The sequence below is a fragment of the Leptopilina boulardi genome, unplaced genomic scaffold (assembly GCF_019393585.1).
Source record: "Leptopilina boulardi isolate dan_hultmark-lab unplaced genomic scaffold, ZJU_Lbou_2.1 LbouV2_302, whole genome shotgun sequence".
Classification (NCBI taxonomy): Eukaryota; Metazoa; Arthropoda; class Insecta; order Hymenoptera; family Figitidae; genus Leptopilina; species Leptopilina boulardi.
Genome location: NW_026137866.1, coordinates 864,143 through 886,650, shown reverse-complemented (window position 1 = coordinate 886,650; position 22,508 = coordinate 864,143). Strand labels below are relative to the sequence as shown.

The 22,508-nt window shown below is 24.5% G+C and overlaps 1 protein-coding gene across 1 annotated transcript in view; it reads right to left on the bottom strand.

Annotated features, from left to right (window-relative positions):
* The window catches only part of LOC127282868 (basement membrane-specific heparan sulfate proteoglycan core protein-like), a 96,026-nt gene that overhangs the window by 28,286 nt on the left and 45,232 nt on the right, over window positions 1-22,508 (bottom strand). Inside the window, exons 10-15 of the mRNA XM_051307418.1 lie at window positions 12,053-12,160; window positions 6,966-7,094; window positions 6,393-6,512; window positions 6,078-6,191; window positions 4,991-5,098; window positions 750-3,854 (exon numbers count right to left, since the gene is read on the bottom strand). Coding sequence (XP_051163375.1) covers window positions 750-3,854; window positions 4,991-5,098; window positions 6,078-6,191; window positions 6,393-6,512; window positions 6,966-7,094; window positions 12,053-12,160 — 3,684 coding nt within the window. The remainder of the gene's footprint in view (window positions 1-749; window positions 3,855-4,990; window positions 5,099-6,077; window positions 6,192-6,392; window positions 6,513-6,965; window positions 7,095-12,052; window positions 12,161-22,508) is intronic.

The following is a 22,508-nucleotide window of genomic DNA, read 5'->3' as shown; positions in this document are numbered from 1 at the left end:
CACAAAAAAGAGAGTTTTGTGTAAAATTATATGTACAGGAAAATGTATTTTTTTTTTAATTTAGAAAATAAGGGATTGAATTCTACTTTCTAATGCAATACACTAACGATATGTACATAATTATAATCTAATTTTAAACTACCTAATTTTTTTTTTTTTTTTTTTTACAATTTTTATAATTTAAAAAAACAAAATTTTTTAAATAACTTTTTCACATCTAGAAAGCGAAGTTTACTTTCATATATATTTTTTTAATCCCATGTATATATATACCACTTTCAGAAAACGGAGACGACACACAATTTCAAGCGTTTACAGGTAAATTATTTACAGTCTCAAACCAAGCTCCTTTTTTTTTGTGGTATAGAATCCACGAAGCTTTTTGTTTTCTCGATTTATTTTTTTTTTTCCAAATGTAATTCTTGAGTAGATGCTTGGACAATCGTTCTCTGGTACATGAATTTTTGACACAGGATTTGTAGGATAAATATTTTATAACTTGATATCAAATTTACATGATTTAAATTTTCAAATTAAATTTTTAAAAATCACTTTTCTGCAATATTTTTTCTCAAAAAAAAAGAAAAAAATTATTTTCTCAAAAAAAAATTAATTTTCAAATCCTGCATCAAAAAATTTTATCGGATTTTAATTATTTTCCCCTCTTACCGGAAAAAAGCCGTTTTTTTTATAATACAGCGAATATTCGGACGAACACATAAGTTATATTTGATTTCTCAAAAATCTACCTTGTCTACATTTTCGCAAATCCTCATCACTTCCATCGTTGCAATCATAAAATCCATTGCAAATTTTTTCCGAATTAATACATTTTCCATCGCAATAATGTTCCCATGGTCGGCATGGTTCATGACTTTCATATATCGTTGATTCGAGAATTTTATTTGAACCAGTTTTAATCATTTTGCCCCTTTTATTAAAATTTATTTTTTCATGACAATTTTCCTCATCACTACCATCGCTGCAATGTTTTTTTGAATCACATTTCAATTTTTGATCGAGACAAACGCCATCGCAAAAATGTTCATTATCAAAACATTGTGTGCCATTTGTATCATAATCATCGAGATTTATTTTATTATCATCAAATTCTTCATCGTCAATGTCATCATCATCGTCGTCATCATCATCATCATCAATATCATCATCATCTTCATAATAATCTGTTTCATTTTTGTAAACTTTATTTTTTTTCTTTACATCTTTTTTCTTAATATTTATTTCATTTTCTTTTTTATCACTTCCTCTTCTTCTATCAATACTCTTGTCATTTTTTTTCAATCTTTCCATTGCATTCTCACTCTCGTTAGTTTGTAAAATTTTTTTCCACAGTCTACTTGTTGTTTGTAGACCATCATCTGCAATTATTGTATTTTTTTTATTTCTCGCCTCCTTTGAATCGAAATCCTCATCTGAGACAAATTCACGATTTTGAAATTCTGTTGTTACAATATATTTTTCCGTAGTGATTTCATTTTTTATTATTGTTGTTGAAAATTTCGATTTTTTATTTTTTTTACATTTTTCTGAATTTGGATTTTTTTTACAATTTTCTTTATTTTTCTTAGGTTTACGTATTCTTTTTACTAATGATGAATATTTTTCTGTACTATTTATTGTAAAATTATTGGCACCAATTTTTTTATTATTATTATTACAATCAGAAAATTCACAATTATTTTTTGTTGACAAATTTATATCATGAAATGAAATTGTCGAATAATTATTTAAAATTGTCATTGATTCAGTGGAAATATTATTAAATAAAATATCATTTGTTTCGGAAAATGTATTTTCATTTTTAAATGAAAATACATTTTCTTGTAATTTATTTTCATTTTTTTTATTTAAATCATCTTTTTTCTCCATAGATGTGTCAAATGTAAAAAATTCCTTAAACGAATCGAAATTCCAATCCCAGCCACCAACTTTTAATGATTCAGTCGTAGATATAAAATCTTTTCTTGTTTCACTTATATTATAATCGGCTTTATTTTTAATTGATTCAGAAGTTTCAAGATCATTTGTTAAAGAAAAATTAATTATTTTTTCATGTAAATTTTCAACAGGTGTAATTGTTGTAATTTCTGTTGTTTTTACAGTAGTTCGAATTCTTTTTTTTCCTTTTTTTCTCTTTTTCCCCTCTTTCCTTTTATTACCATCTTTATTTGATTGTTTTTCTATATCCTTCTTTTTTGACTTTTTTGTTTCAATTTTCTTTTCTTTTTCAATATTTTTATCCACTATTTTTTCATTTTTATTTTGATTTTTCTCATTTTCCTTGACAATTTCTGTTTTATTCTTCATTTCCTGAAATTTTGGCATTTCTTGGTTTTCCTCTTTATTATCCAGATGAGTTTTAACAGTTGTTGCAATTTTTGATGTTTCATTATTTAATTCTAAAATAGGTTCCAAACAATCATGAAAAGTATTATTTAATTCAAAATTAATATCATTTTCACTTGGTGGTAAAGTATCATTTGATGTAATTTTCTTTAATAAATTTTCATAACGTTGACGCCAAAAATTGATACATTTCATTTCACATTTTTTAAATTGTTGCTTTGAAGTAATATTCAATTTTACATCATTTTTCAAAATTTTATTTTCTTTTTTCAAATCATATTTTTCAATTATCGTTTTATTGTCCTCCGTCTTGTTTGTTTCTTCTTTGATTTCAGGTTTTTTAATTTTTCTATTTTTATTTTTGTGTTTCTTTATTTTCTTTTTATGCTTACTAGCTGGCGTTGTAAAAATTTCATAATTTTCCAGTTTTTTATCATTAGTTTTATCAATAATTTGTAAATCCGTAGTGTTGGGAATAGTATAAGTGATATTATATTTTGTAATATATTTATGAATTGACGATCCAACTTTTGCGGTATAATTTCCAACGACAATATCGGTTAAATTTTCCATTTTCTTTTTATCGTTGGCCAAAATTTTGTCCTTTAATTTTTTTTTCATTTTATTTAATTTGTGGGATTTTTCTTTAATTTGTAAATTATTTTCCTTGTTTTGTTGTAAATTCACAGTATTATTAATAATATCATTATTTATTTTAGAATTATTAATAGAAATAGTATTATTTTTATTTTTCACCAATTCTTGTGCTTTTGTATTATTATTATTTTGTTGAATTTTCAATTTTAAATTTTCCTTGAAATTATTCTCCTGCCTTGCAAATTGTGAATCATTTTTAAATGCCGAAAATACAACAACTCCAAAATCCTCAGTTGTGACAACTTCCGTTGTTGTTGATTCTTTCTTTCTTTTTTTCTCTCTTTTTTTCTCTTTGATTTTCCCTGTGACATTTAATACCGAAATACTAGATAACGATTTTTCGGTTGTAGTCGTTGAAAAATGACGTTTTCTTTTTAATTTTTTTTTATTTTTCTTTAATTTTTCATCCTTGCTTTGAATTTTAATAATAGCATTACTGGAAATTTCATTATTATGATTATTATTATTCGTTGTTTTAGTAAGAGATGTAAGATCTTCTTTTTGATATTTTGTAGTGAGAATAATAGTTCGATTATAATCAAAAATAGGTTCATGTTGAAGAACAGTAATCATTGATGATTTTAATGGTCTCGATAATTCTGTATTTGTTGTTATAATAATATTTTTTTCCAATTTTCCATTAGATTGATTTTTATCTTGATTTTTTAAATTCCATTCTTCTTCTTCTTCTTCTTTTTGTGATGATAATTTCTTTTTTTTTCCTCTTGATCCATGTGAATTAAATTTTTTGATATTTGATTTTGTTCCATGTCCAGAATTTTTTTTCCTATGACTTTTTTCAATTTTGGTAATTCGCCTTGAAATTTCATCTAATATACGATAACGTCACACGGTGTTTACGTGGTGAGAGATGAGTATGAGAATGACGACAGCAATGAAATAAAAATAAAACGAGTACATGTAATAAAGATCGACAGGCACGAACGGTTTCGTATATTTATAGAAAAAAAAAAAAAAGAAAAATATCTCTTTCGTAGAGAATTTTGAAATTTTCAAAAGTAAATTCAATATTTATTGCACATATATATTTTTATATTTTAAATATAGTCGCATACTTTTATTATCAAGAATATTTTTTAAAAATAGAATTATGAAAAAAAAAAAAAATTGAAAGTGGATCAAATCTTAAAGTAAATTGAGGAAATTAAGAAAAATTAAATTTTTATTTCTCTGAAAATAATTTTAAATAGAATTTCATTTCAAATCAAATTTAATTAATGGAAAAAGTATTTTTAAAGTATTTCGGACAAAAAATTTGACTAATTTTCATTGTAGAATTTTTTTTTTTTCATCTAGTTAGGTGTCTTATAAAGGGAAATGGTTTTCTTTCAGCTTCTGTAATTACGTCACAATTTCGTTCGCATAAGCCGTAAATCCTTTCTGTCGATTCACATTGCTTGCCAAGAAACAAAAAAAAAAAAAAACAGAAAAGGGAGAAAAAAAAAATATTACATGAAAAAGAAAATAAAGATCATTTTCCAAACAGAAAATAAAATAAAGAAAATACACAAGGAAATAGAAAATGAGAACTTAAAGTTGATCAAAAGAAGAAATATCGGTTAAATGACTTTTAAAATAAAAAAAAAGAAATGATGCGCCAGAAGTACGAAGACAAAACTTGAAACCGGAAAAATGCCTCGAGTCAGGAAGTCCCTCCTCATGGCTTTTTATGGGTTTTTCCTACCTAGCGTTCGTGCCTGTACGATAAAAGTGCAAGAATGTGTATTGCATTATTACGTATGCATGTGCAAGTCAGGGGGGTGTAAGAAATTTTTTTTTTCTTCGTAATTAATAACGTAAAAATTTTCTAAATATTCTTTTCCAAAATTTTAGAAAATTTTAGAAAAAAATTATTTTTTATCTTATTTTAAAAAGAAAAATTGGTGCAAGTGTATTTGTGTAAGGAAAAGAAGGATAAATCGTGACTTTGCGATGGTATAGTTACCACAATCTTTCTCGTCAGAGCCATCCTGACAGTCCTCGTAGCCATTGCACTGCAACCCATAGTCGATGCAAGTTCCGTCCGCACAGCTAAATTCCGCAGCTTTGCAACCTGCTCCATACACCACATTCATGCTAGTATTTCTTTTTTTTCAATTCCCACCCTCCACCATTTTTTTTTTTTAATATTTAAACGATAAATCCGCCACCCACAAAAAAAAAATTGGCAAAAACATTCAACATTCATGATAGGAGAACTTAATTAATTTCCGTTTTGTGACTCTCCTTTATAATAATAATAATAATTTCCTGCGTGATCTAAGTTTATTAATTAAGAAAAGGGAAAAACTTTTTCCCAAACTTATATATATGAAAATAAAAACTAGTTGGGAAAAAATCCCTATGTCTCAATGAGTTTGGTCAGTGTAAAGTACTGGAAAATTGAAAAGCTCTGTCGTGCGTGATGGCGGATAAATTAAGTTAGGTATGCATTTACTCGGACGCAAGGTGGGGTAATGTATAGGTGGTGTGAGAATCGATAAGAATGAAAAAAATTTTACGACGTCAAAAATTTGCATATTGCATATATAAAATAATTTTTCCTTTTTTTTTTTAGCGCCTGAAGGAAGACAAATCAAGTTGACCTTCTAACCGTCGTCGTTGAGAGTAAATGGAAAAAAATTCTATATTATAATAAAATATGGCAAATTAGACAATATTTATTAGACTTGCGATTAGTAAATAGTTAGTTACGAGAAGCACGACGACTTTTTAAATAAATAAGATATTTTTTTCTATAAACTAATTTAGAAAAATTTTTATGAATAAAAAAAAAAAAATATTCTCTGATTTGACTTTCATATAGTGGGAGAGATATATATCTTTTTGCCTAATGAAAATGCCACACCTTGTGCAATAATTCTTCATAGTCTCATATAATCGACTAATCCTCTAATAAATGTTTATAAAACTATTTTTTAAAAATTCGATCAAATACATTTCGTAAAAAAATGCACGTAACGTTAAATTAATTTTCAATATTGTAATTTAAATTTATAATTATAAAAAAAATATATATGCGGATAACTTACCACATTGGCTTTCATCGTCTCCATTACGACAGTCCTGAATTCCATCGCATCTTTTGTCTATATTCAAACAGGTGCCATCTAAACAACGGAATTGATCCGCAGGACACGATGTCACTGAAATTTTATTTAAAATCAAAAATTAATACAAATAAAAATAGATTTTTTTCACATATTTTGATTTGGAAATTTGTATCAATTTTCGGGTATAAAAAATGGAAAAAAAATTAATTAATAAAAATTAATAATAATAGAAAATTATACAATTAAAATTAATAAAAGAAAATTGAAAGGAGAAAGGAAAAAAAAATGAAATACCATTGCAATTGTGCTCATCGGTATAATCGCGACAATCCTGTCGACCATCGCACTTCTGATTTATGTTGATGCAACGGCCATTATCACATTCAAATTGATCCGGACCACAATTTCGAGTCGCTGTGTATATGTCAATTTGAAAACAAAAGATATAACTCAAATGATAAACAGAAAATAAAAATTATAATATAATTAAATAATTATTGTACTTTCTATATTGTATAAACTAAAAAAAATATATTTAAACACATTTATATGCTGTACGGCTAAAATGTCAATTTATAAGTAATTGCGCTTATTAATTGTAATTATCAGCTAATAAAAACATTTTCATTCACATGCGCAAATGTCAAATTAAAATTCATGCTTAAACATCACCAGATAAAACTTTCTATATCGTATTTATAAATTACACTTTACTAATCAAAATAATTTTCCAGATTTATTTCTCCCAATAAATCTGTTTTATGAAAATTTTTTTTTAAAAAATATATTTTTTAATTTTTATTTTTAATTTTTAATAAATAATTTTTTTTTTATCGCAATATTTTTGTAAATATGTATTTTTCATACTGTTGTGTGATCCACAATATAATTCGTCTCTTCTATTTTGGCAGTCATTTACTCCATCACATCGTCTGGAATTTGACACACAGTATCCTGGCGTGCATTCAAATTCATCGTCTGTACATTTTCTAGATTCTGTAAGAATTGAATCCAAACAAAACTAATCGAAAACAAAACTAATATAAAAGAAATTATACAAAAATAATCTCAACTATTTTCCTTCAGGAGAATTTTTTTGATCCAACAATCGAAGAAGAGAATAAGCTCATAAAAGCAACACAAGAATTTTTTTTTTATAGAAGAAACTGTAGAACATAAAATACGAATCATTTTTGAATTATGAATAAAGAAGACAACACATCGGATAAGAATCAGAACAAAAAAAGCAAAGAAAAAATTGCCATTAAAATTCAAATGTATCTAATTATACAAAAAAATGAAATTTTTTTTTTTAACACACAGAAAATATCAAATTGATCCAAATTTGAAATTTTTTGGTATCAATTTGATATTTTTAAATTCTGAAATAATAGTTGTAAATTATTATATTTTAAATAAGTACAAATTGAGAAATTTTTAAATTAAAAAAGAAGAAATTAACGATGATTTTAATAGTCTAAAAAAATTCTATTTAAAAAAAAAATTGCAAATCACGTAAAAGTATAAAAAGCCTAAAGCACATATACAATAATAGAAGACACGAAGCTTTTGTGTGAAGATATATGCGACCTATAATCGAAAATCGAATTTTCTTGACGATGAAGAAGACAATTTATAAAACACTGTTTATAGAAAAAATTCATATTGAGACACAACAATATATATAGAAAGGTAACAATTGAGTTACAAATTTTATCCCAACTTTTTTTTTTTTTTGTTAATAGATTCACATGAAAAGAAAAAATGGATTATACAAAAAACACAAAATACATATTGCGAGAAAAATTACTAATAAAAATCATGGACGAATAGAAAGATTGAATATTAACGACTTAAAAATAAATATTAACACAAATATTAATAACATGCACATTGAGAAAAAAAACTGATTAGTAAATAATTATTATAAATCTAAAATTAATTCCAATAGAGTTATCGATGTAAAATTACACACATAATAAATTAAAACAAATTTTTATCATGCAAATTTAAAACAGAAGGGAATTTTTTTGGTAATTTTTTTCCCACAAAAAAATTGGTTACTATTATTAAATATTTATATTGTATTTTTTAAATATTTATTTAATATTTGAAAATTTTTCTTATGGTCTTTTGATTGATTCAAATAAATATTTTTCCAAACGATGAAAATCTAATGTGCATTAATAATAATAATTTATTATTCTTATTAATAATAAATAATTATTATTAATAATTTATTGTTATTAATAATTTATTATTATATTAATAATAGTAATAAAATATAAATACATAAACGGTACTTAAATAAAAAAAAAATTTTTTCCTGAACTGAAGTCATATTTATAATTACTTCAATTACTTTCATCGACATAACCATTTTCTCTAATTAGTTTATGCATATGCATCAAGCTTTTATCTTACAAATGACATCATATTATTATCCATAGAAAATTATATCATTTTCTTTAAGTGAACATTGAAAAAAAAAATTAATCGAAAGTTTTGTTTTAATATTTAATATCCACTTTGGGTATTATAAAATTTTAGATAGGTAAATTGCAAGAAATTAAACTGTTACAATAAAGACAAATTAAATTCAATATTTAATCCCAACTATTTCAAATAACTGATAAAAATAATTTTTAATCTTATTATAAATTGTAAATTAATTATTTATTTAAAAAAAAACTTTTTTTCATCCTTAAAAAAAATTCATTGATCCAAATAAACAAAATAGATTATAAAACTGTCACTGAACTATTATTATTATTATTATTATACCAAAGAAAGGAGCTTTCCAGATAAAAAAAGAATCTGATAAATCTAGTGTCATGTAACATTTTATCAGCGAAAATTTCTATCCAAATTAAATAACAAAAAAAAATACGTTTTTTTTTATCCTGACATTTGTCAATCAAAATAGTTTTAAAAACTACTTTTTTTAAATTAAATCCGCGAAATAATTTTTTAATATATTTGAAATAATTTAAAAAAAAAGTAAATCGTACGCGGATTTTCATATTTAAATAATAGATAATAATTATATATGTTAAACTGAAGCCATTTGGCTTTAATTTAATTTTCACCCATACATATATGGCTCGATCAATTTCACTATACAGTGACATATTATAATTCTCGCGACCAAAATTTCGTGACGGCGAGAAGCGAAACACACGCGAGAGGATGAAAACGAAATTCCTGACAGACGGTAACTTTTGGCCGAGTCTCGAGAGATTAATGTCGGATTAAAATATGTGTGGTCAGTCATTAGGATGGCTAATAAACGCGACTAAATTTCAATGAAAAAGGGGTGAGCGGGATTTTGGTGAAATTTTTATATGTCGCTCACTACTGTCCTCATTCCATATATAAATATAGTTATATATTTCTGGTTTATTGTAATATTGTTATAGTGCGAATATTCCCAGGTGATTAAAAAGAATAATTAAAAAAAAAAAAGGAGAGAGAGAAGAAAAAAATTTCACCACCAACTTTCCACTTGACACCTACTTGAGGTTTGCTAACGCGATTTTAATTATTATTTTTTTCCCCATCATTTTTTTTTTAAATACAATTTCCTTTGTCAAATTTTTCAATAAAATAATTATTATATTAATATTTTATATTCAATAATTAATTTTCAAAAATTTTTCATTTATTCATTTAAATTATAATTCATTTATTTTTTCATTCTTAATAAAGGATTTTTAAATTGACAGATATTTTATTAATGGAAATCTTATTTTAAAAATTGGAAAGTATTTTTTTTGAATCAATCAGCTCTTCCTCTTTTAAAAAAAAGGCCAAGTTAAAATATTTTTATCTTCACAAATTAAATATTAAATTGAATTTAAAAATATAAAACTAAATTATTATTTAAATTATATAAAAGTTCATTTTTATTTTAGAAAAAAAAACTTTATTAAAATTCAAAATTTCAAAATTAAAGGAAATTTAATTATTATTATTATTATTTATTAAGGTATAATAATTTAGTATTTTTTTACAAAGAAGAAAAAAGAAAAGGGGAAAATTGTGAAAAATATTAATAAAAGTCAATGAAGGGTATTAATGTGATTAAAAGAAGAAAATTTTCAGATATAAATATAAAATATAAGGGATGGAGTGCAATGGCCTTCCCTTTTCTGATGCATGCAGTTATTATTGTCACAGCTATTATAATTATTGAGCTCATCGTATAATACGCGAAGGCTTATTCATGATTAGTTTCAGGACATTCACATGCGAGAAGCACAGGGTGACGTGCAATACCGACCGTAATAAATAATACGTATATAGCACCCATAGGAAACATGAATACATACATGCTTGACCAACAACAATAAGAACAATTACAAATACATTCTTATTTTTTCAATTTACCATTCTTTTTTTTTATACACAATTTTCGTAATTGTCAATTTTTTAACAATTGTAAACGATATTAAAAACAAATTATAGTTTTATTATACTATTATATAATTTTTTTAAATATTGTATAATTAATATAATAGTATAATAATAGTAATAATAATTTAATCTATTAAATCCTGATAATCAATTTTTTTTTTGTTAAACTATGACGAGACCAAAATAATAATAATAATAGAAGCGTTGTTAATTTCATTGTGTGTGCATTCCACGTAAACATAAACGTGTATTTAATGAGTTTTATAAACGATAAAAACACACGTGTGGGTGCTAATAAGCTAAAGCGTTCATAATAATTCGAAACGGCCTATTTGAACAAAAACCTCAGTGTATTAAAAAAAAAAAATTATATTCATCTCGAAAGAATGACATTTAATTGCAAATTTGTGAATATAAATCCACTGTCAAATTTTATTTATCATGATGAAAAATTAATTACAACAATTTATAACAAAAAATTTAGCAGTTATTAAATATAATCAAATAATTTTCAAATTCAAATAAATTGAAATAATTTTCTTGTAATTTAATTACAAAGAAATTATTTCAATTTAAAATTAATAAATACTAATAATAATTATTGAAATAATTTCTCTATTTAAATATTCATTTCAATTTATTTAGAATACAAAATTATTTGATTAAATATTTATCTAATAACCAATTATATTTGAATAAAAAAATTTTTTATTCATCACAAAAAAATTACTCTTCAAAAAAAATTTTTCTTCAAGCTGCATTTACATATTTAAATAAAAATCATTGATACAATAAGAAAAAATTGAATGAAAAAGGAAAATAAATTTTTTAAATGCAATTCTTTTATATATAAGAAAAAAGTGCAGAGAAAAGTATCAGTGCATTGAATAACAAAATCTGAGAATGCTTAAGCTTTGTTAAATATATATCAGTCATCTAATCAAAAAAAAAAAAAGTTAAAGACTGTCAAACTCAGACCCACAAATAAAGGTGAAAAACATTGATCTCAGAATCTTAAGCTACAAGCTCTCTCTATTGACGCAGAAAGTGCTGTGCACGTGGGTACATAATAAAAAAAATAAAAAAAAAAAATATACAATGAAGCCGTTCCTTTACGCTATACGGACAATGGTGCATGTCAACAAAAGATGTGCATAATGCTACAGAGAGCGCGGGGTCAACATTACTTTATATATATATATATGAAAAACCCCCAACAAAAGCAACATGTTTTCGACGCCCTTCTAAACGTTTTCTTTTATATCCATTTTAATAATTTTCTCTCTGTGAGCTTCACTTTTTAATGACTCGATTAATAAATTTAATCAACTCTCCTTTTATATAAAAAAAAAAAAACAAAAAGCAATAATATGTTTTTTGCAAGAGAATTTTTAATTAAGTTTTCTTATGATTAAGAAAAATTGGATAAGAAATAAAAGAAAAAAATCAAATCAATTTTTTATTTAGTAAGTAATGCACCATTGTCGAAAAAAAAAAAAATTAAGCGATAATTAAGATTTGTTTCTATTTCTACTTACGGCACTTTATTTCATCGGAACCATCCAGGCAGTCTGGCACTCCATTACAATATTGTTTAATGTCTATACATTGAAGATTTCTACATTTGAATTGATTGCTGCTACAAGCTGAAACCAAAAAAAAAAAAATGATTTATTAAAATTTCACAATTTTTTTTTAATGTCCGGAAAAAAATTTTTCTTATATTATTATTTGGTTATTTATTTACTATTAAATAGTAGGTAAACTATTTCTACTATTATTTACTATTTAATGGTAAATAAATATTTTCTAATAAATAGTAAATGTTTTACTAGTATAAATATTACTATATTTACTAATACTATATTTACTAGTACTATATTTACTAGTAAATAGTAAATAAATAGTAAATAAATATTTAGTAGTACATAAATACTTAGTAAATAAATATTTAGTAGTACATAAATACCTAGTAAATAAATAGTAAATAAATATTTACTAGTAAATAAATACCTAGTAAATAAATATTTACTAGTAAATAAAAGCCTAGTAAATAAATATTTACTAGTAAATAAAAGCCTAGTAAATAAATATTTACTAGTAAATAAATACCTAGTAAATAAAAGCCTAGTAAATAAATATTTACTAGTAAATAAATAGTAAATAAATACCTAGTAAATAAAAGCCTAGTAAATAAATATTTACTAGTAAATAAATAGTAAATAAATGCCTAGTAAATAAAAGCCTAGTAAATAAATATTTACTAGTAAATAAATAGTAAATAAATGCCTAGTAAATAAATACCTAGTAAATAAAAGCCTAGTAAATAAATATTTACTAGTAAATAAATACCTAGTAAATAAAAGCCTAGTAAATAGATATTTACTAGTAAATAAAAGCCTAGTAAATAAATATTTACTAGTAAATAAATACCTAGTAAATAAATATTTACTAGTAAATAAATACCTAGTAAATAAAAGCCTAGTTAATAAATATTTACTAGTAAATAAAAGCCTAGTAAATAAATATTTACTAGTAAATAAATACCTAGTAAATAAAAGCCTAGTTAATAAATATTTACTAGTAAATAAAAGCCTAGTAAATAAATATTTACTAGTAAATAAATACCTAGTAAATAAATAGTAAATAAATATTTACTAGTAAATAAAAACCTAGTAAATAAATATTTACTATTAAATAGTAATTAAATATTTACTAATAAATAGTAAAAAAATATTTACTAATTTTAATCAAAAATTTGGTATTAAATTAATAGCACCTTATCTTAATACCTTATAATTTTTTATATATAAATAAAATTTATTTATTATAATTTTATTCATTATTATTTATTTATATTTATATTCTCAGAAAATAAAGTTTTTAATTTTACTATAATTTGAGTTCCTTTTTTTTTTTAAAAAAAATCTTGCCAAGTCAAATAATAATTTTTTTGCACTGACTTTTTTGAGCAAGAGAATTTACTCCCATGTGAAATTGATTCTCAATATAAAATTGATTCTCAATAAAATTGCCGTCGTAGATATTTTTCGAGAAACAAGTTTGGTTCTCACTTACATACATTGCGTTCAAGTGTTCATACGACTATAAAAGTGGCAATGGCACTTGAGTCAATGGGGTCATAATTTGATTACGAGGTTCGTCTGACATTTAATATATATAAATACCTGACAGTCAATATCAAAGGTGTGGGATAAAATTTCAAAGATACGTGTCATGTAAAATTCGTTTTAATATAAAAGAAATCTTTCAAATATTAAATATTTTTCTACAAAACAAATATATGAAATCAATTACTAATATAAAAAAAAAATTGAATTTTTTCCATGAATGTTTAAATTTACTGAAAAAAAATTTTATTAATTAGATAATAAATATATGTGAATTTCATTGACACTGAGAGTCTGCGGACAGTGAGTCTGAAAAGCGGCAGGCCGCGAAATGTGAGGCGTAAACTATATCCCCCACAGGAGGTTAAAGGGCATTCCTGACGTTCCTATTCACTGGTTTTGGCACAACGATTCAGAAGCAAAATGACACGACACAACCTCTATATATATATATATATATGGTGTCAAGTGCGTGGGTGTCATTGAATAACTAGTTTCCTATATCAAAGCAATTTTACATCCTAATATTACCACTGCCACAAAATTTGACTCGCATCAAACAATATATTAAAACTTTAAATCTATATAAGAAATTTTAAAATCAAAACTCATTTTCAAACTTTATATATCGACGAAGAGGATTTTGAAAAAATAATTTATTATAACGAAAAAAAAAAAAAGTTCTTCCATTCCGTATGTATGAAATTCATGAAGGCTTGAAAAGAACTTTTTTGTTGTCTCAATATTGCCATAGACAAAACTTCCCCGTCAGGTAGCTTTATTCAAAGTGACTTTGGATTAAAAAATTTTTACAAGTACTTTATAGTCGTGTTTCTTTTTTTTTAACTAAAATCAATTTTCCCTTGAAAAAAAATAATAATTATAATCGATTATAAATTTTTTTTTTTCAATTTTATTAAATCTAAATGATTTCTAAGAACATTCGAGAAACATAAAAAGATATTTTACATCGTCTCAGTTTTCAGAGACTCGTTTTTCCATTTGCTGAGAGTACAATATGGCTCGTTGCGCACGCGATATTAATGTCCTCGTTATGATACACCCGAAACGAAGAGAAAAAAAATAAGATGCCGCGTTGCACTCCTGGTACAAATTTTTAACAAATTTAATATTCGTCACTTTTTTTTAATAGTGCAAACAAATAAATATGCGAAAAGTTCAAAAATGTGCAACAAATTAAACATACTTTTTTATTTGAAGAATAAGATTCTCCAACGCTACCTTTTATGGCAGAGATAAGGCGTGAATTTAATCCACACACAGCGTCGCTTATCGAAGTCGACCTATAAAGTATATAAACGCCCATCCTTATTAAATTAAACTGGATATAAAAGGGTATATAATACCTAATAACTGTTGTGAGTAAACTGACCAGTTTTTTTATTTTCATAAAACTCCCCGCTATTGTGTAACGAACAATCACCCTCTGTTTTATTATTAGTTATATTTCAATTAACACTGAAAGTATAAATCAACTTTGTTTTCCATAATAAACATTTTTCATTATAATAAAAGAATAAATTTTCATAATTATAATTCAATTAAATCTTGTTTACATTAAATTAAATCTAAATCCCCGTGTAAAATTTATGCCTTTCCTACCAGGGCCCTATTAGGGAATGAAACGCCACACCTGATTAGGGCCAAATCAGGCGCGGCGTTTCATTCCCTAATAGGGCAGTCTGCTCATGCCCCTGGCAAAATTTCTGCACGGCTTTAGTTAATTAATTTTTGTAATTTTTATTTTATTTTTTTTTTTTAAAGAATTTTTTTTTTAAATGCATTCCAGATGTTGGTAATATTACGCAGGGAATGTATGACATCCGTTTGGTAAATTGCAACATACAGGTATATTTATACATATAAATTTGCAGAATCTGGCTATTCTCGAGTTCACGCGATCGACTTTTACAGAACCCCAACACACGAAATTTATTACCATCCAAGAACTCTCTAATGGTTGTACCAAAACGTTTAACTTGCAAGAAGAAGTTTATTTCTGAAAGCGGTTTTATGGCACTTCATATGTTTCTTTGCATTTGAATGCGCACTGTTTTCTTTTTTTTTCAAACATTTATAAAGAAGGAATTTTATAAGTATTTTCATATAAATTTATACACTTTCGTAATTTTCATTGATTTTGCATTTCTTATTTATATGCGGAAGGCAAAATTTATAAATATATCAATAAAATAAAATGCACAAGAATAATATCGAAAAATAATTACGCAGCATAGAAAGAAAGACGCTATTTACAAAACAAAAAGTTGTCAAGATGATAAAACTTGATTGTTTTATGAGATAAACACTTTTTTTTAACAAAAAAAAAAAAAAGGTTGGGCAAATACTGATTATATTACATCTATATTTTATATTTCCAAAAGAATTCCTTTTGTAAGCATTAATATTTTATTAATTTATTATTTATTTTAATTTTTATTTACTATTTATTATTAATATTTTATTGTTATATTTTTTTGAGACGCATAAGTCCTAAAATTTCTTTATTAGAATTTTCATTTTTTACATTTTATATTTCGGAGAAAAAAAGAAAAACGAACAAAGTAACTTTTACTATACTTTAAAAGTAAAACCGGAACTGTCCGCAGTTTCTGAGCATTTCTTTCCATTTTTACTCCAGAAGTAGTGAAATTTACTCCGAAAATAGTAAATTTTACTCCAGAAATAGTAAAATTTACTCCGAAAATAGTAAATTTTACTCCAGAAATAGTAAAATTTACTCCGAAAATAGTAAATTTTACTCCAGAAATAGTAAAATTTACTCCGAACATAGTAAATTTTACTCCAGAAATAGTAAAATTTACTCCGAACATAGTAAATTTTACTCCAGAAATAGTAAGTTTTACTACTTCTGGAGTAAAAATTGACAGAAAAGCGCAAAAACTGCGAACAGTTTCGGTTTTACTTTTAAAATAGTAAAGATTACTTTATTCGTTTTTCCCCTTTTTTCCGTGTTGAAATTTTAATTAAAAAGAAAAATTTGATTCAATCGGTTACTTATTGTCAAATAAATATTTATTTGCCAAATAAATTTTTAAACCAAATATAAATTTTCAAACCAAATAATTGAATTAAATAAACTGTATTTGAACCAATAATTTCTGTATTTGAAAAATACTATATTTGACTCAAATAATAAAATATTTATTTGCTAATAGTCAAGTAATTATTTGAATCAAATAAATTTTTTTCGTAAACACACCAAAAAAAGAAAAATTCAATCAAATTAAAAATCCGCAAATTTCAGTTTCTGTATCTCATTTTTAAAATCTGAAGAAAATTACAAAAATAGTTCTAAATAATCTTCATCTTTGAATTTTCATTCCAATTTTTTTTTTACAGACTATTTAAATTGGCGCCAGTCGCGACTCTTGATCAGATTTGTCTACATGAATGTTTTATATCCTGAATAAATAATATTTATAGAGAACTAATTGCAAATCAAGTTTCCTATTATAATGTGAATTGAAAATTTCTCTAACCAAAAATAAAATATTTTAAAGAAAAAAAAATGCTAATTAAGAATAAAATCCTGACAAAAAAAAATATATAAATTTATAAATACAAAAGTTATTTTTACTAAAAAGAAAATAGTTAAAAGAATTTATTGTCAACTTTTTTTTTCTCTCTCACGACCGATCAACTCTTGTTGGCGGTTTGCCACTATAAACTTTTTTCCCTCCTCTCGCGAACACAAGTGAAGTCGTGTCGCGCGCCATTAATTATAACCGTTCAAATTGCAAATCGGCTTGCAAAATCTGTCGAATCCCCCAGACACACGTGGTTCAATTTATATGTCCGTATCAAAAAAAAAAAAAAGAAAAATTTTTTTTCATATATTTCTGTGTGTACTCTATATGTCGAATTTACGTGACGTGAGTGCTTAAATGCATTTATACCACGTGTGTCATTTTATATAAAAAGACCCCCATACCTCATATATATGTATATATAAAGAGGGAAAATTTTTCGCACATATATGCAAATTGTATAAAATCGTTGGTTAATTTTTATAAAACGATTATCTCACTAGTGTGGCTAATATTAAACGATTCTGAATTTATATATTCTCCTATTGTCTAAATGATAATAAATGATATATGAAATCTTTAAAATTTTCTTTCCCTTATTCTTTATTATTGAATTTGCAAAAAAAAAAAAAATCTGTCAGAAAAAAATAAAGTTTGGAAAAATATATCCTTAAAAATGATAAATAAAGCGAAGAAGAGGATGATGATGATGATGATAATAATAATGTATATATAAAAAAAAAGAGGAATGGACCATATTTTTGCGAGCAAACTCCATTATAGAAGCCACGGACGATTTAGCTGAGGGGCGGTACTTGTCATACTAATATCCTCAACTTTATATTATGGTACATTTCTTTTTTTAACATTTTAATGCCTGCTTTTTCCATTTATTATCGCGCGTAAAAAGTTGCAATAAATGGATAAAACCTAGATTTATAATAAATTTTTTTCGGTAATTTCTTTTTTTTTAATTAATTTTTTATAAATAATTTGAATTAAAATTTATAATTAAAAAATGTAGACTATGAAAATTGAAAGCAAAATTATGTCTTAGAATTTCATTAAAAATTTCAAAAGAGACAAGACGACATCTTTGCTCTCTCTGTTTATATGTTCCTTTTTTTTCGAGAGCGATTTCCTTATCTGATTCATCGCACGCGACATGAACTGCATTCCACAAAAGCTGTAAGCTTCCTTTTAATAACTGACATTATTAGTTGACGTTTTCAACAAAATAGATAAGTAATCCATACAAATTTACTTATATGACAAGAGTCTTGTATTAAATTTTATCTTTCTGTCTCTTATATTTTTTGTTCAATATTTTAACATACCTTTTAGATAATTTTTTATATTAAAAAAAAAAAAACTTTAATATTTATTACAGAACAAAAACCCATTATAATTTATAAATAATTTTTTATTTTAACGAAATTAAATTTAAATTATTAACTAATTAATAATTATTAAATTAAATTTTGCAAACTTTCAAGATTTTTATAATTTTTCATAAAACGATTTTTCGTTTTATAATTAAAAATTTTAGCCAACGGAGAAAAAAGTGAATTATTTCAGAAATTGAAGTTTTCAAGTCGAAAAATATTCACGATTCAATAACTCGGTTGACAATAGGTTTTATAGATAAAAATCATTCGGGAGGTCGACCAGTACTTTCTAGTTACCATATAAGTAACAACATCGATATTCCACAGCATCATATAATGCTTCTGGCTTTAAATGATGTCATCAAAGAAAATAATTGGAATATCCAAGAAAACGAATTGCATACCTAAATGAACAATTCCATGTAATCGAGTCAAGAAACTTGTCACATACAACTCTGTATAATTATGAATTAAATTCCTAGCTGCATATATTAAAAGACGAAAAAAAAAATGTATAAAACAGTTCATATGTTATAAATGAAGCGATAATTTTCTCTAAATGTCATATTTCAAAGAAATAATTTAATATTTACGATACATTAACAAAGTCGATAGTGAAAAAGATTACTTAATAGAAATAAATCACGTACTAATCAAGTAACATACAAGAAAATATCACTTGACATGCATATATACAATTGTCATTTCCACAACAATAATTCTTGCATATTTTTTTTTTCTTTTATTTGCTCTTGGAAAAGTATACTTCGAGTTATGTCACTCAACAACAATGAAACGGAGATAAAAATCTTTTTTATGGGTTTATAATTGAGTCACCAAAATTTTGACGAGTCATTAATAAAATTTATAAGAGGATAATAAAAAGACGGAAACCAAATTTTTTAACTTTTAAACTAATTTTGATTTTTTTCACCAGTATTCTTTCTTAAATGAAAATTCGAATCGAACAATTGAAAATTTGACAAAAATCTATCTTACAAAAATAAGAAGATTTGCTAAAAATCTATAAATTCGTCTAAATACCTATGAAAATTCGAACAAATGAAAATTTGCCAGAATTCACAAAAATTCGTCTATACGAAAATTCGAGCAAATAAAAATTGTGACAAATTTCAGTAAAATATTAGAAATTCTATTTGAACGAATATGTTCATAAATAAAAATTCCTATAAAAATGAAAAATCAGCTTAATGGAAATTCTAATTGAAATAAATTCTTTCTTTCTGATATATATATATAAAACCGAAATAAAAAGTGTACAAGATGAATTATTAATAATAAATGTTAATTAAACAAGGAATTGATTTTGAAAAGCATGAAATGATTTTTTCACAATTGTCATGCATTCAACCCCATTGTAAACTCATAAATAATTATGCAATTACCCTCGGTAGAATAGCAATTTGATTTTATGACTTTTTTTTACGACCTCTGAACGTTACTAACATCTGAGGCGCCACTTTTTTTTCCATTTTTATCACGAATGACATCACTAAAGACATATATATATATATGAATTGTTAATTTTTTCCCCCATAGTAAAAATCATAATTTTTTTTTTTCTATTAATTAATTGTTTTTTTTCTTTTATATACTTTATATATATGTAATCCAATGAAATGTATATAAATTTTACGTATATGAGATAAGTATGCTCTTGAATCTCTTTTTCAAGGATTAATGTGAAGCCAGTAGTATGCTTTCATTTTTCTCGAGTTTATATCGTCGGAATCAACAACTCTCTTCCGTCGTTGCTTATTCGCAAATGAAATCTGTTCATTACTTTGTCGAGGATATATCTGCCGCGTGGCATCTTGCCTCTGCATTGCCTCGCGCTGCTTTTTGGTTTCCGGGATCTCAAGAGGCAAACAGTTTACAAGCCAATTTGAATTATAATTCTCCTTCTATATTAACTGGCTCCAATTATCACATTAAAATTTTTCGTTTCTTTTTTTTTTAAACTTCAATCATATTTTTAAATTTATTAAAAACAGATTCTAATTTATGAAATATTTCCGAATGCACATAAATAGAAAAACAATTATGAATGAAGCGCTTGAAATGATATTGCATAGCATTCCAAAGGAAAGATAAACTATTGCAAAATATTGACTACTGTTGATTTATGGTTCATTCTGCATATATTCATTTTAATGATCGTACAATTCAATTTTTTTCCATCAATTCCCTTTTTTTTTTTTAATAGGTGAGAGGTATGAATAGATAATTTATAAACTAATCTAATCATGCTGTCTTTGACTTTTGTTATACGAGCCGTTATATTTGCTTCTTTAATTATTTGTACCTAGAAGCTAATGTCATTCTACGATAAGTATCTTTGTACAAATGGTACATACATATCACGACAAGTTGCACATACACGAGTCATTGGCTTTTAAATTAATTATTCGATTAATCTTCATTTTTTTCTCAATCAAAATTTTTAGAGATATTTTAAAATTATTTCATCTTTATAAATCAAAATTCATTAATTGATTAATTTTCATTAATTATCTAATTTTAAATTAATGATTATAAATAATGCTTTATGCTAATCAGTTTGAATTACAAATGCATAATAAAGACATAAATTCCATAGTGGTAAGATAATAATTTTTCTTACATGGTCAAGGATCATTTGCCCTTTTTAATTTTCAAGACTTGTATAATTTACAATAAAAATTCCATGATGTCAAAAAAATCACGTCATCAAAAATACATATGAGCGATAATTTTTTTTTTTTTTTCACAATACATAGGAGAGCAGATTTCAAGCTATCATTGAAATCTTATTGTTCTCTTTGATGTACATTTATAAATATTTCATAAGAGAATAATGTATATATAAATATATATATATCTATTGTAGACAACAGCTCCGACAGTGAAAATACCGGCATTGTGTGATAATTTATTAAATCATTAGTGATTTGATTTTACTGTCAGGTGCAATATGATGTATTAATCAAAAAAAAAAAATCCAGTTTCCTTAAGATAAACAAAGAAAATTTTTTATTTTTTCAAAATATTCCCTAAAAAAGAAACTCATTGTTAATATTCCCACGCGTTACCTTGTTCTATAGTTGTAAAAAGTGTAAAAAAAATTATATTTACGTTCTTTACGGATATGATTTCAATAAGCAATTTATTTGCAAAGAAATTACTTGGTATAATAAATCAATTTGAAATTCTTATTTATAATTATCTGTAATTATTCTCATAGGTTAATAGTTGTAGAATCTTATCAACATTTGTAATTCATTTAAGCGCGAGTACCTTTGATTTACTCTTAATCACTATATAATTTACATAGTAACTAATCCAGGTGTGAAAATTTTAATCAAGATTTATATATAGATAAATTATTATTCTATTTTTCCTTTTTTATAAATCTTTAGATTTCTTTGCAATATGGCATTTCTTTTTTGTCCCGATTTTTGCCAAATAAATTTTCTAACCAAATAATTTAACTGTATTTGAATCAATAATTTCTGTATTTGAAACAAATAAAATTTAATTGACTCAAATAATAATTAAAATATTTGATAATAGTCAAGTAACAGATTATTTGAGTCAAAAAAATTTTTTTCAATTTGATCAAAAGAAATATTCAAATAAAAAATTTGTTATGAAATTTTATGATAAATATTGTCAATAAAGAAAAAATGATCTTTAACAATTTTTTTATCGTTAAATCGAAAATTCCTTTAATAATTTTAATTTTTCACTTGGAAAATTATAAGATCGAACACCAGGAAGAAAGGTGAATGTTTGCATAAATTTTTTTTTCCCTGAAAATATATGCAAAGGTTTTAGGTACGTTCAGCCCCTTATATGCATTTTTATGCTGTTTTATAAAAAAAAAAATACAATCGGTCAAAA